The sequence below is a fragment of the Calonectris borealis genome, chromosome 29, assembly GCF_964195595.1.
Source record: "Calonectris borealis chromosome 29, bCalBor7.hap1.2, whole genome shotgun sequence".
NCBI lineage: Eukaryota > Metazoa > Chordata > Aves > Procellariiformes > Procellariidae > Calonectris > Calonectris borealis.
In genome coordinates this window covers 3,985,794-3,999,932 of record NC_134340.1, presented here as the reverse complement: position 1 = coordinate 3,999,932, position 14,139 = coordinate 3,985,794, and the positions used below count along the sequence as shown (strand labels likewise).

At 62.7% G+C, this 14,139-nt stretch overlaps 1 protein-coding gene across 1 annotated transcript in view; it reads left to right on the top strand.

Moving 5' to 3' along the window:
- Positions 1-195: 195 nt before the first annotated feature.
- ARHGEF2 (Rho/Rac guanine nucleotide exchange factor 2) overlaps positions 196-14,139 on the top strand; it is a 31,237-nt gene continuing 17,293 nt past the window's right edge. The window contains exons 1-11 of the mRNA XM_075176351.1: positions 196-284; positions 1,695-1,804; positions 2,014-2,162; positions 3,106-3,218; positions 3,396-3,473; positions 3,782-3,958; positions 10,301-10,601; positions 10,872-11,046; positions 11,467-11,575; positions 11,829-11,868; positions 12,865-12,979. Coding sequence (XP_075032452.1) covers positions 3,859-3,958; positions 10,301-10,601; positions 10,872-11,046; positions 11,467-11,575; positions 11,829-11,868; positions 12,865-12,979 — 840 coding nt within the window. The 5' untranslated portion in view covers positions 196-284; positions 1,695-1,804; positions 2,014-2,162; ... (1 more) ...; positions 3,396-3,473; positions 3,782-3,858. The remainder of the gene's footprint in view (positions 285-1,694; positions 1,805-2,013; positions 2,163-3,105; positions 3,219-3,395; positions 3,474-3,781; positions 3,959-10,300; positions 10,602-10,871; positions 11,047-11,466; positions 11,576-11,828; positions 11,869-12,864; positions 12,980-14,139) is intronic.

Here is a 14,139-nt window from a genome sequence, read left to right as displayed (position 1 = left end):
CCCCTTGCAGGCCGGGGTAAAGTAGTATATTTTTTAATTAAAGGTGGCGTTTGCAAACACTTGCGCAGGTCAAGCGCTCTTCCCCCTAAATGAAGGCCCGGGGCGGGAAGGAGCGCGGGGGCGCGCTCTGCGCATGCGCGGAGTCCCTCGGCGGGCCGAGAAGAACTACATTTCCCAGCGTGCCTCGGGGAGGCGGGGGGTTACTTCCTGTCACCGGGGACTTCCGGTGGCGGTGTTTTCACTCGGTGTTCCGCTGGGTGTTGCCGGGCAACGGGGCGGAGACGGTGAGGGGCGGCCGGGGGGGCCCTGGGGGGTCTTGGGGGATTGTGGGCCGTGGGGGTCCGTAGGGAGAGCGGGGGGGTCTGTGGGGCAGGGGAGGGCCCGTGGAGGGGAGAGCGGGGGGGTCTGTGGGGCAGGGGAGGGCCCGTGGAGGGGAGAGCTGGGGGGGGGTCTGTGGGGCAGGGGAGGGCCCGTGGAGGGGAGAGCTGGGGGGGGGTCTGTGGGGGAGGGGAGGGCCCGTGGAGGGGAGAGCTGGGGGGTCTGTGGGGCAGGGAAGGGCCCGTGGAGGGGAGAGCTGGGGGGTCTGTGGGGCAGGGGAGGGCCCGTGGAGGGGAGAGCGGGGGGGGGGGTCTGTGGGGTAGGGGAGGGCCCGTGGAGGGGAGAGCGGGGGGGTCTGTGGGGCAGGGGAGAGCTGGGGCGGTCTGTGGGGCAGGAGAGGGCCCGTGGAGGGGAGAGCTGGGGGGGTCTGTGGGGCAGGGGAGAGCTGGGGGGGTCTGTGGGGCAGGAGAGGGCCCGTGGAGGGGAGAGCTGGGGGGTCTGTGGGGCAGGGGAGAGCTGGGGGGGTCTGTGGGGCAGGGGAGGGCCCGTGGAGGGGAGAGCTGGGGGGTCTGTGGGGCAGGGGAGAGCTGGGGGGGTCTGTGGGGCAGGGGAGGGCCCGTGGAGGGGAGAGCGGGGGGGTCTGTGGGGCAGGGGAGGGCCCGTGGAGGGGAGAGCAGGGGGGTCTGTGGGGCAGGGGAGGGCTGTGATGGGTCTGGGGCCAGAGGAGGGGTTCTGGGATAGAGGAGGTTTGTGGAGGGGGAGCCCTGAGAGGAGTCTCCCTCTCGGAGAGGTCCCTGGGGGGATGTCTTGGGAGTGGGCTTTGTGGGGACGTGGGGGACCAGGCAGGGGCTGCTCCTGAAGCTCGGGGGGTGGGTCACTGAGCTGGGGGCAGCACTGGTGTCTGGGCCCTGGGACTCCTGCAGGCAGCAGTCGGTGAAGCTGGGGGGTTCTTTGGTTTGCAGGGAGCCCTCGGGCTGTGCAGGTGTGTAGGAGCAGCCTGGGGTGGAAATGCCGGTGTGAAGACTGTGGCAGGGGAATGTTGAGGGGAAGGAAGGGTCCCCTGGCATAGGGAGTGGGGGCTCTGGCACCTCACTGTATATAGGCAGCGTATATAATGAGAGTGCGGTGTCCTCGTCCTCGCTGTGAGGCGGCTCCGGAGATGCTGGGTTCAGGGAAACAAGGACACGTGGCCTGAAGCGGGGAGTTCTGGGGAGAGAAAGGCCACTGGTGGGAGTTGGTGGTACCTCGGTGGCTGGGAATAGGAGCAAGTGCTTTCTGAGGAGAACAGGGAATCCGATGGGGAGAAGAACCAGCTCAGAGGTGGCACAGGCAGCGGTGGAAAGCTGCCATCCTTCACCATGCCGCTTCAACGATAGGAGAGATACCTGTTGGGGCTTTGAAAAGGGAGACAGCCATCTTCTGTTCTGCCATGCCTGCCGCCCTAAGCCGTTGCTGTGCCGTTACCTGTACACTTTCCAGCAAGAACGTAAGTATCTGGGGGGCAGCTGCAGACCTGTGTGGTGCCAGGGCTGTTTCTCCCTGCTCCGTGATATCCCTTATCAATATTGCTGCGAAGTACACAGCTCTTCATGTCTTGCTGCACGTGAAGGCCTGAATTGTCTCATTTAGTTATCCCATTTGCGTTCTCCTTGCAATAATATCATCAATGATACTCCATTTTCTTTTTGCTTCTAGATGAGGCTCCTGATTCTTGCTGTCTTTGCCCTGCCCTGCATGGCCTGCTGTGAGGAAGGGGCCAAGCTCCTGGCCTCCAAATCATTATTAAACGGATATGCTGTGGAGGGCTGGACTCTGCGGTACCTCACCTGCACCGCTGGCTCCAGGTAAGCCTTGTCGCATACTCACCAGGAGCAAATCTTCATCTGTGTGTGTGTCCGCAGGGTTTGAGGCTGTTTCTAGGCTCCGCCGTGTGCTGTTATCTTTGCTCCCCCTAAGCCTGAGCTCACCACCAGTGCCTGAAGGTCCGACCCTGCGATTTGCCTTTTCCTTCCTGTTCCTTTGTCCCTGCTTTCGCTGTTTCCTGCTTTCACCTCGTGGCTGCTCTAGCTGCACGGCGCAGTTCCTCGTGTTTCGTCTTGTGATGTTCCCCTCCCCGTGCACACAGACGCTCTTTCTTAGCTTTGTGAGCTTTTCTGACATCCAGTTTCCTGACTTTTTTCAGCTTCTCTCAGCTTTGCCTTCCTTTTTCTGCAGTCTCCTTGTAATACACCTTGACTCTCCTCCCTGTCTCGGTGCTTTTTTATGTTTCAAAAGTCAGTTCTTCCAGCTGTTAATTGTCAGTATGGAGCTGCCGGCCCTCTATGGCTCAGTCCCTCAGTGAGTAGAATACCGAACCTGAGACTCCTATCCCTTTCTTTGTTGAGTTTAGTGCTGCCTTAAATGCGGAGCTGTCGAATGATTCTTTTCCCTTGGAGAATTTTGGCATTGTCTCTGGGATGTTCAATGTCGAGTGGCTGCAGATCGCTTGGCGTCTTCTCATGTTTTGAAATTTCTCCCCTCCCAGCACTCGTTCTTACCCCTCAGTGTCCCGTAGCTCTGCTGTCTTCGTTCCTTGTCACTGAGATTCCAGCATGCCGGACCCTGGGCAAGGCGGTGTTGGGAAGGAGGAGTGGCTGGATCCTCCTTGGATGGGTCTGGATGTCTGTAATTACAGAGGACTTGGATTTCTTGGCAGGATTGACTTTGCCGCCTGGTTCGATTCTCTTCTTTACTATCTCCTTACTTTCCTTCCTTTGAGGAGATGCAACTATTTTCCTTAAGTTTCAGGTCCCAGAGTGAGTAATGTGTCCCAGTGTGATTCTGCGGCCTCTCGAAGCTGCGTGCTTCGGCTTCACCTCTGCTACCGTCGCATACCTGGCGCAGAGGGGGGGCAGGTGATGGTGAGTGATTTGATTTGACTGCTCGTGCCATTGTAGCCCCTGTGGGACATCAGATATGCCTGACCGTGCTCTTTAAGCTTGTTAGGAGATGATGCACGCCGCTGCGCTCTTGTACTGCACGTGCTCTGTTGCAAGAAGGGAAGGTGGCAAATACTATCCCCCTCCTCCCCTTTTTAGGTTGGTTTCGTGAGTGCTCCTGGGCAGGGAGGAATCCTGGCTCAGCGTGAGTTTGACAGGAGGGTCTCGCCTCGCTTTGTAGGTATCTTTCAATTAATAACTGAAATTACACTCCAGCGATCGTGCAACCCAGCACAGCGCCTGTTTGTGGTGTGTTGGGTTTGCGCTACAGTCACCTGAAAAACTCTAACGTGGATTGTAGTTAACCTGTGTCAGTTATCCAGAAGAAAATATCACAGAAATAGCAGTTTCCGTCCCAGCTACCTCTGTGAAGGAGCTGGCACTGTGGGATTTGGGCCAGAAGCTTTGCGGGTGGAAGATCTGATGGCTATAACTCAGCTGCGTGTGATTTGTTCTGAATGCTTTCTAACAATTTCTTCTTCCAGCTGGACTGGGCAGCTTTCGGCATGACAACTCTGCCCTCCGTCGGGACCCTGCTGCCGTGGGACTCGAGCGAGGGAAAATGCGACACCCCCAAGACCAAAAAGAAGTGAGCGAAGCCAAATGCCACCAGCACCCCAGAGCTCGGGAGAGAGCAAACATTAACCCACCCAGAACTGCAGGTGTGTTTGGGTCAGCAACAGTCTGCAAAAGCACTGCCTGGGCTACGCTGCAGCCCTGTCACTTCCCTGGCAGCGGTGTGTTGCCTTCTCTCTTAAAAAAAAGAAGAAAAACCACCGAAAAGCCCACAACCAAACCCCCTTGTCTGCATATTCAGAGCAGAGTCCCCTTGCAGATAAGCGCCGGTGAAGCTGTGAGGCGAACGTGTTAACACCCAGCGGAGTTTGTTTGTGGGGGTGCAGCTCTGCAGCATTTCTGGCACCTGTGCTGCCTCCCAGACTCCGTTCAGCCAAGTGGAGCCCTGCCTGCTGCCGTCTTCTCGAACCCCGTAAATCCTGGGGGGGCCTCCTCCTCCAGGTGCTGCCCACCTTGCCCGAACACCTGGGGGAAGGAGCTCTGCCTGGTGCTGGTAACAGACACCTTTTGACAGAGGCTCGGTAGCGCTCCGTCTGCCCGGTGGGGCGCGGGGAGCCCCGTTGTATTTCAGTGAGCTGCGTGTCTGGTTGGTTGGTTGTTTTTTTTTTTCCCCCCTGGTTGCTCTGTTGAGGTGTGTTGAGGAACTGAAGGCTTCGTAATAAAACAAACACCACGAAATAAGCCTGCTTTTCTTTTCCAGGAGGTCCTGGAGGCATCTGGCTGCCTCCAGCAGCAGCTAAAGGGCACACAGGCAGGAAAATAAATCAGTACGTTACTCCATCAGTAAAATAAGTGGAAGAATGAGAGCAGAGGGAACATGTGGGGAGCAGAAATCACTTTGCCAGGTTCATTCCTCTGTTCTTCGAGGGGCTGGTACCTCACACCAGCTTTCCTGACAGCCCCGAGCACTAGCATAAGGTTTCTCTTCACCACCATAAATAAATCATGCTGTGGCTGCCTGTCGGGCATGGATTTGTGCTCTTTCTCTGGAGGAAGCAGTGGCACAGCGATGACTTGGCTCAGGGGACTCGCATGTGGCGAGAGGTGGTTGATTTCTGCCCCGAGATTTGGGTGAGGGCTCCGTGGTGGCTCTTGGCTCCGGCCGGGCTGGGCTCCCGTGGCACCGTACAGCCCGGTCTGGCCGTGCGTTGGGCCCCGCTCACCAGCACGGTGGTGGCAGCCGAGAATTTCGTGTTGGTGGATAGAAATCCCGGGCCGTGCCAGAGCGAACACTGTGCCTTTGTTACCAGAACAATGTTTCCAAGCTGGGATTCCTCACCCCCTCGCCCCAACCTTCGCTGCCACCGGTTGCACCCTTTGTTTCGCCTGGCAAGTGTCGCAACTGGCAGGATTAGGGAGACAGTCGCTGTTTGATGCTCAAGAAGCTCTGAAGGGTGCAGGGGCTTTGTGCTAACAGGTCTGACTGGTGCAGCCCACTCGGATGTGCCCGGCAGCGGAGGTTTCCTCGCCAGGCTGAGAGGTAAGGCTGCTCCCGCTGCAAAACGGTTCGTGTTTTGGCAGCCGCCCCGGGAGGCAGGCTGGGGAGGTTTTGATGGGAGACTGATGTGAGGAGGAATTGTCTGTGTTGTATCTTTAATAGCAGCGCTCTTTGAGCCTTGAATTGTGCTAGCCCTAGAAACGCTGGTCGTGGACGTGTCCGATACTGGTGTGTTATGGTAGAGCTTCAGAGCTGGAGCTGTGAACTAGCCCCAGAGCATGAGCCAGGGTGAGGACACCCACGTCCTGCTGCGTCCCGGCACCCTGGTGAAGAGGGGCCAGTCCCAGAAAACCCTTGGAAATATTTATAGCGTTGTGCGTTTTGGTGTCTCAGGTCCTCCTTGCCTGCAGGTGCTTGAAAACCAGGAGCCGAAATGGCTGCTGAGCTCCCGTACAGCCCCAAAACCAGGGCGTGAGCTGGGGAAGGGCTTGTTCCCTCATCCCGAGCCCGGGCTGGGAGTCCAGCTAAAATCCTGATGGTTTCAGAAAAAACTTCGGAGCTTGTTCTGCAGCCCGGCCGCGGGGCAGGGCAGGGCACAACCGAGCTGTGCCAGCTCTGGACCTGGGTGCTGCGGGTAGGCGTCACCTCCTGGCACCGCTCTCAGAAAGCTGCGCAAAGGTCCCTGGTACCAGCTGTTTATTTAAAACAAACATGTTCCTCGCAGGCTAAATCTTTAGCCTGAGGAATATCGAGCAGAGAGACGGTGCCACAGGGCAGGCTGGCTCCGGGGTGGGGGACCGGGGACATGCCTGCAGCGGCACAGCCCGGCCCGTGCGTGGCGAGAGGGTGTTTATTTATTTTCCTTTTTTTCCTTTTTTTTCTGCTGAACGGGTGCTTCATGTGACAGCGGCGCAGGGACACCTCGAACAAAGGCTGCGGGAGCTTTGCAAAACCTCCAGGCCACTTCTGGCAGATGGGGATTAAACGCGCCGGGGTGTTTATCGCTCGCAGGTGCCTCTCGTGCGGGAACGGTTTGCTCCGTCTGCAGCTGCTTCGTTTCATGGTGGTTTTTCCCAGGAAATGAAATCCCTCCGGGATCCGGACGTGCTGGGTTTGTCCAAGGTGCGTAATCCTTCCGGCATCGCCCGGCGCCGGCGGTTCGCTGCACCCAGGGTCCTGTGCGAAGGGTTAATGCAGAGCTGGTGTGGACGGGTTCAGCCCCACGGCAGTGGGGAGCGGACGAGGTTGAGCCCCACGGCAGACGGTGCTGCGTGGGCAGCGTGACGCTGCTGTCAGCCTGAGTCACCTCCGCTTGCCCTGCCCTTAGGGCAGCTTGTGGGTGCCCTGCTCCGCGCCCTGACCAGCTCTCTGCACCCACATCGGCCGCTTAAAGCTCATCCCCGAGCCAACAGCAAGTTGTGCGGGGTTGGAAAAGTGCGACTGCGCCGTGCCAAAGCTACCCGAGGGAAGGAAATCCCCACCCTTGGGAGATGGGGAAACTGAGGCACAGAGCAATGCTCCTTGCGCTGTGGTGCCTTGGGCTTGCCCAGCTCCTGCCTGTTGCTACAGCCTGTGCTGGATTATCCGCAACTCCCACCGGCTGCCATGGGAAGGACTCCCGGGAGCCAGGAAGGCGCAGTTCAGACCCCCAGGGGGACCCTAAGGCTGTTCTTGGATCCTAAAAACTGACAGAGTGGGAAATAGGAGCTGCAACTGATGGGCGAGGGAGGAGAGAAATGGGGAGCGAGGCTGAATTTGGGGTGCCCCATGACAATGGGGGTGTGTCCATCTGTCCGCTGGCGAGGACGGTGCGGAGGAGCTGCGTCGATGCAGGGCAAAGGGTTAACAGGGAAAAGGATCTGATTTGCCTAGTGGTTCCTGGTTTATTTTGTGTGTGAAAGAGGCAGGGACTACTGGGAGGAGATCGCCCAGCTGGGGAGCGGGCGCAGGGCTGGTACCCGCCGGGCATCGCCGCCAGGACCGGGGTGCCATGGGGCCCACCCGCCGCCCTGCTGACAGGTACGTCCGGGGGTGGCCTGAGCCACCCAGGAGCCACCGTCCCCACTCATGGGTGCTGCAGCACCCATCTCGCCCCCTGTCACTGTCCCCTTTGTCCCCCCGAGCCGCTCGCTGGCCCCTTCCCTGCCCTTTGCCCTGTGCTATGGCTGCACCCATGGGACCACGGGGATGGGGCGCCTGGGTCCCCCTTCCGCGCTCCCGCCCTGGTGCTGACCCTCGAGTCGGTGCTCATCCCTCTGGTCCTCAGTTTCCCCTTCTAGCCGTGGTGGCCGGCCCAAGCATCCTCCAGCCACCTAGAAACCCAGTGGCCGGCGGTTAATCCTCGCCGGTGCCGGGGAATCTGGCTCTGCTTGGAAAGAAATTGGGACTAACGTGCTGCCACCCGTGTCCTGCCCGCTGCAGGGATGGGTTTGCCCTCCCCATGCTCCTGTGGGTCCTGGGCAGAGGACAAATGCCCCCATGGCATCGGGTCGGAGTGGCTTTTAGGAGGAAGACCTTGCTTCTTGCTTCCTCCCCTGGGATCTGTGACTCCGACCCGGCGCTCGCTGCTCCAGCCAGGTCCAAAGTGCTGGCGGAGCTGCCTGGAAGTGCAGGCTGGGTGTGCTGCGGCACCCGTTGCCCTCCAGCCCGCCTGGCACCCGGGGTGTCTGGGGGCACTTCTTGTCCCCAGGACCCGCGCTGGCCTGGAGCAGGCAGTGGGGGGATCCAGTGCGGTCCTGATCCCTATCCATGCACTCCAGTGATGAGTGTTGGCCGTTCTCAGCACGGAGCAGAGGGACTGGGTGGCGGCATCTTCCTGAAGTCCCTGTCCCCTGGCTGGGCTGAGCCATCGTGCCGAGGTCCCCGCACCCCATCCGGGAGCCAAAGCCCATCGGCGAGCACAGCCTGCGGGTAACGCGATCCCCAGCCTCCTCGCTGCTCTCCAGCTGGTGCTTACCGACATTTTAGGGGGGTTGAAATACAAACACGGAGCTTAAGGCCAGCTCGGTGCCGGGCTTTTAGCGCTGCGGGGAGTTAGTGACTCCCGGCTGGAGGAGCCCGTCTCTTGCCGATGCCTCCAGGCGGGTGACGCCGCGGTGCCCTGCCCGGGAGAGCCGTGCCGGTGGGAAGCTGCTGCCGGTGTCCCAGTGCCGACGGGCGGTAAATGGGGTTGGTTCGACTTGTTGGGGTGGAGGGGTGCACCCCGGGGCACTGCGGCGGACTGGAGGGGGGCAAGCGATGGCAGGGGCCGCTGAGGCTGGAGGGTTGCCTGCAGGGTTGGGATTTGACTTGGGGGATGCTGCTCAGCCGTGATGCTGCTCCAGGATCCCGTCCCGTGTCCTGCCAGCTCCTTGCTCAGGAGGTTGGGTTTATGCCCCGAGATCCCCAGCTCTTTTCTGGCACTAAACCAGGAAGCTCCTGGGCATGCAGGTTGCTTTTCTGGGCACCGACACCTGTACGAGTCTGGGAGCCCATAAATCACCAGATCGCCTTGTGTGCTTTCGGGGAGAGCCGTGCTTATCGGTGGCGGAAGTGCCACCGAGCGATGGACGCTATCTTTGCTATTTATTTATTCTTCCGTATTTACGGTAAAGCCGCTCACTTGTTCTGCTCTGGTCCTGGGGAGATCGAAGGGCAGATGATGGGCAGACCCGGAGGAAAGTGGTTTTTTTTTATCAGCTGACTGGGCCGGGAATGTAAAAACAGGAAAGCGGCTGAGCTCATCCCATTTCCCTCCCTGTCCCAAGCGGGGCTGGCCGAGGGGGGAGAGCTGCCCGTGGGGCTCGGGCGCAGCGGGGTGAGTCGGGGCTGGGCAGTGCCAGGCGAGGATGTGCCAGCCCCGAGGGACGCCTCGGGCACCGGCATGGCCACTGGTGTTGGGATTTGGGGATTATGGGCAGGTGTGGGTAGCGTGGACCGGAGCAATGGGCTGGATCACAGGGATCGGGGTGCTCCGCTGGGGTTTGCAGCCCTGGCTCCATCTCGCTAACGGCGGCATTGGGGGATTTGCTTAGTGTGGGGGGTGGGGTGGTCTAGACAGGGTCCGAACGCCGCACTGATGCTGCTGCAAGATGGAGGGACCGGGCTTGGGGGGGCTAAAAGCTGCACCCCGCAGCGGCCTTTCTTTAAGGGCTTTTGTACCGCTTGGCGTGGGCAGCACAGGCGTCTCGGTGTGTCGGGATGCTCGGGGGGTGTTGGGATGCTCGGAGGCTTCCCCAGCCTGCTGTGGCCTTTTGGGGGGGGGCACGGTCAGGCTAAAACCTCCCCGGGTCCCATCCTGAAACCTCCCCAGGTCCCATCCTGCTGCCATGCTGGGACCAGCACATGCAGGGGCCAGATGCCACCAGACTAAATCCAGGTCCCCAAGCGACTGCAAAGCAATCTGAGCATCCTCTCCCGAGGGACGGCTGCTCCGGGGGGATGTATCACTCCAGGGAGGTAGAAATTTGGGGGTTTGTGTCCGGGCGGATGGGCTGCATCCTTGCGGGGTCACCCTGAGGCGGTGGGACCCCCGTCACTGCTCAGCCCCCCCGCCCAAGCTGGCAAGGAGCCACTCTCGTCCCAGCCAAATTCCTGGGCGCTTAATGAGTAACCGGCAGCGAGGTGCGGGGCCGTGCTCGGCCTCGAGTGGGTGTTTCTGTGTGTTCCTGCCAGCCGCGGCCCCCGGCCGTGTTTGTGCAGGGCTGGGGGCCAGGGGGGCCGGGAACCCTCTCTGTCGCGGCGCCGGCGCTGCAGGGTCGGGGGGCCCCGCGCAGCGCATGGGGCTCGGCAAGGCCAGCGCCGGCGGGGGACGCGGCCGGGAAGGGCAGCCCCTCTTTACGGCCATCATAAGCTTTACAGGCTGTTTAAAGCTTCAAGAGTGGCTGTAAAAACAATCTGGGGGAGCTGGGGGGGGTCTGCAGAGCTCAGCTGAGACCCCCCCAACTCGTTTCATGCCCTGCGCCAAGGCTGGGCCGACCACCCCCGACGCCTCCGCTCCTCCCTCCCGCAGCAGCCGGCCCTGAGCGCAGCATGGACGGTCCCGACATCTTCCTGGGTCCCTGCGAAGGTGCCCTCTGCGGGGTCCCGGGCCAGAAACGTCGCTGCATGTCGGCCCTGGAGCCCGTCACCGCACCCAGCCCCAGCGCCAAGGCGGGCTGGGAGGAGGAGGAGGATGAAGACCGCTTTCGGGGGGTGCCGCTGCGGCGAGCATGTGCCCTCCGGACCTCCATCCGCTCTCGGGACCCCTTCCGTCGGCACAGCTGGGAGCCGGGCAAGGAGCTGCGTGGGGTCCCCGGCTACGACCAGCTCAGGTAGCGGTGACCTGCCCGGTGTCCCCATCCCAGCCCTGCAGCCACCCCCTCTTCCGTGCCCTCGCACCGCTGCTCCCGAGCCCCCCGATCCAGGGATCGGGGTCCTCTGTGCAGCACCCCGGGTGCACCCCAGGGACGAGCATCCCTTGCCCTGACCCGGTGGGGATGTCCCGAAAGCCGGGTGCCGGAGCAAGGCTCACCCCACGGGGACGGGGGTCCCAGTTTGGTGGTGTCCCCCCCCAGCTCAGGGTCCCCCTCTCCCCATCGCAGCGTGAGTCTCAAAGGGCTGAGCCCCGATGACATCGACTCCAGCGCGGAGCAGCTGGAGGGGCTGGGGCGGCACCGGCGGGACCCCCGGCGAGCCCCCCTCCTCCACAGCAACGACGACCTGGAGTCCCTGCTCTCCCAGGACGAGGAGGACGAGGCCGATGTGCAGCGGGCGCAGGTAGGAGCCCCCTCCTCCTCCTGCTGCCCCCCCAGGGCGTCCTGTCACCCAGCACCCACCTGCAGCCGGGGGATGGATTTAGGGGCTGAGCTTGGGTGAGGGTAGGGGATCCCGGGAGAGGGAATCGTGATGGGTCCCCAGGAAAGCCCCATCCTGGGTGGCTTTGCCATCATCCTGGGATGCTCCTGCCCAAGCTGCGTTATCCTCTGGGAGCAGCTTCGTTTTGGGGATCGACGGCTGGGAGGGGAAAATAGGTGGCCCAGGAGCCTGGGGACCATCCGGCACCGGTCTGAGCCCGGGTGCACCATCCCGGGGACCGGCAGCTGCCCTGTGCCACCCGCCGGGCCCTGCCAAAGGGCAGGTAGAGGGTGGCAGGGACAGAGCCGGTGGCCCCGGTGCCAACCCCATCACCGCTGGCAGGAGGATGCGCGGAGGCTGCCGGCATACCGGGCCAGGCAGAGCGCCGGCGGCTGCGCCCTCTCCAAATCGGCATCGCTCGGCGTCATCGACAGCTTCCCCGACGCAGACGGTGAGTGGCAGCACCCGCGTCCCCCCGGGCAGGACCGGGGTGATGTCCCCCACATCGCACCCTTCCCGGCGCTGCATCCCCATCCCTGCTCAAACCTCCCTAATAATGACCCAAAATCGATGGCGCTGCCGCCATAGTTAATTATTTCTCGTCCCCCCCCGCGGCAGCCCTGGACCGCGGCGGATGCTTCACCAACCAAAAGAGCTGGCTTCTCTCGCCGCGCTTTTAATTCATCTTTCTTTTGCCATTGCAGAAATTTCCCCCTTCGCCTCCCAGCAGAGCCTGGTCAATGGGTGAGTCGGGGCGGGGGGGCACAGCCACGGGGCTGGGGGTGCACCTTGCACCCCTGTGCCGGGGTGTGAGTGACGCAGCTCAGGGACCACAGCGCCCTGAGGGGAAATTTAGAGATTAAAATATTGGCCCAAATAGGGATTTTTTTTTTTTTGCTTGTGGCTGCAGAGAGGGGACGGGACGGCTGCGTGCGACGGGGTCAGGCTGAGACCCGACACACTTCACTCGCTCCCAGCATCGGGGTCAGCAGGAGCAAACCCCCAGGGACCAGCAGGCTGGAAGGGACCGTGTGTCCCCCCCCGTCCCCGGAATGCCCGGCCACCCTCCTGGCAGGGCATTGTGCCGGCGGCACGGGGCCCCCTCCGTCCCCGGCGCCTGTCACGGCTCATTCCCATCTTCATTAGGGCGGTTGGTCCCCGGCATCATCGCGCCCGCGGCTGGCCGGGAGCCCCGCGGGGGGACGAGCGAGGACAGGGACGGGGACACAGAGGGGGCCAGGCTGGCCCCCAACCACCTCGCCACAAAAGATGGTGCTGTGTGGCCCGTGCGCCCCGCAGCCGTCCCCTCCATGTCCCCAGCGATGGGTTGGGAGCGGGGCTTGTCCCCCACCGAGGGTGTCCCCAAGGAACCAGGGCCAGTCCTGAGCGGGACCACCCAGGAAAGGGGGGGGTCCGTGCCTGTAGCACCCCACAACCTTGCAGCTGCACCCGTACAATCCGGGACCACCACCCCGCTCCCCAAATTACAGAGCAGGTGACACGGTGGGGGTCACCGAGGAGGGGCTGTAGCCACCAGCCTGGGGGGAGGGGGTTCTCCGCACCCCGCGGGGCTCGGGGCGAACAGAAAGGGCTCTGTGCTCGACCCAGCTGGGAGCGGAGCAGCCACCCCGGAGAAGCCGGGGGGCCGGGGCGGCTGGGCTCGCTCCTCCCTATTTCCCGGCCCGGCAGAGGCCAGGGACAGAGGGGGATTGTCCAGGCTGGATCCTCCGTCTCCTGCAGCTTCGGCGCCGGGAGCTGCGGGCAGCTGGCGGGGGAGGCGGGGAGCCAGCGCTGGGAAGAGACCCCCCTGGGCCGGACCCTCAGCTTCATCAAGAGGATGACGGGGAAGACGAAGGTAGGGAGTGGACGAGGGGGGGGTGACGGGGTAATTCGCTCCCTGAAACGCGGCGATGGGGTTGGGATTGGGGGGGGGGTGTCATTGGATGCTCTGCGGTTTGGGAAGCCGTGCCTCAGTTTCCCCTCTCCTGCCCGGCACCGTCCATCGCTGGGTTTTATGCTTTGGGATCTAAAGAGGGGGGAAAACCCCGAATGCGCTCGGGGAAGGAGACGAGGAGGAAGGCGTTTGCGCAGCCGATACCGGATCCTGCCCGGGCACCGGCGATGCGGTGTCGGTGGCTGCCATCGCCCGCCTGTCCCAGTCCCCATGTTGACACCGTCACGGTGCATCCGGAGCCACCGGGGAGAGCACGGGATGGTGAGTGCCGACAGCGTGCCCGGGATGGCGGCGGGCACCGGCGGCAAAGCCCCTCTCCCCCGGCAGCGAGGCGGGAGGCTATACTGGGACCCCCGCCCGCCGTGGGGTGGGGGACGGTCCCTGCCGGGGCTCACCGGGCTCGGCCCCCGCCGCGGCCGAGGAAATGAGGCTTTTCCTGGCAGCGGGCGCGCTTGTTTGTGCGCTGAGCTCACCGCCCGCACGCCCTCCCCCGGGCCCCTCCGCTCCATCCCAGCGGTTTCCTGGAGCGGGGATTCCTTCATTTGGGATATTTTCCTCTGGCTTCTTCCCAGCTCAGAGGGCGGCAGGACCCTGCCGAGACCCCTCGTGCCTCAGTTTCCCCATTCCTCACTGGGAGGCGATGCCTGCTCGTAGGGTGCCAGGGTGCTTGGGTTGACTCTGGGTGGCCGTGGGGCAGTGAGGGGGCATGGGGGGGTCCTCCCCGGCCACCGCTGCCCCCTCCGATGGTGCCAGGAGCTTAGGGGGAAACTGAGGCACGGCAATGCACGCTTGGGGACATGGGGGCCGCCGATGGCTATATGTCCCCGTGGCGTTGCCGTCCAAACCCTGCCACCCACTCCTGGGGGGTGAAGCCCACCTCACCCCCCCGAAGGCGGCCCCCCGGGGTTGCGATTTGCCGCCATGCGAAGCCATTAATCCCCCCCTCCTCCCCGGCCCCTGATCTCATCCTGCCTCCTCCCTGCCGGGCAGCGGCCGGCCGGATTAGCGGCCAGCTGTTAACATCATCACGGGGGCCACGCTCCCCCCGCAGCGCCGCGGCC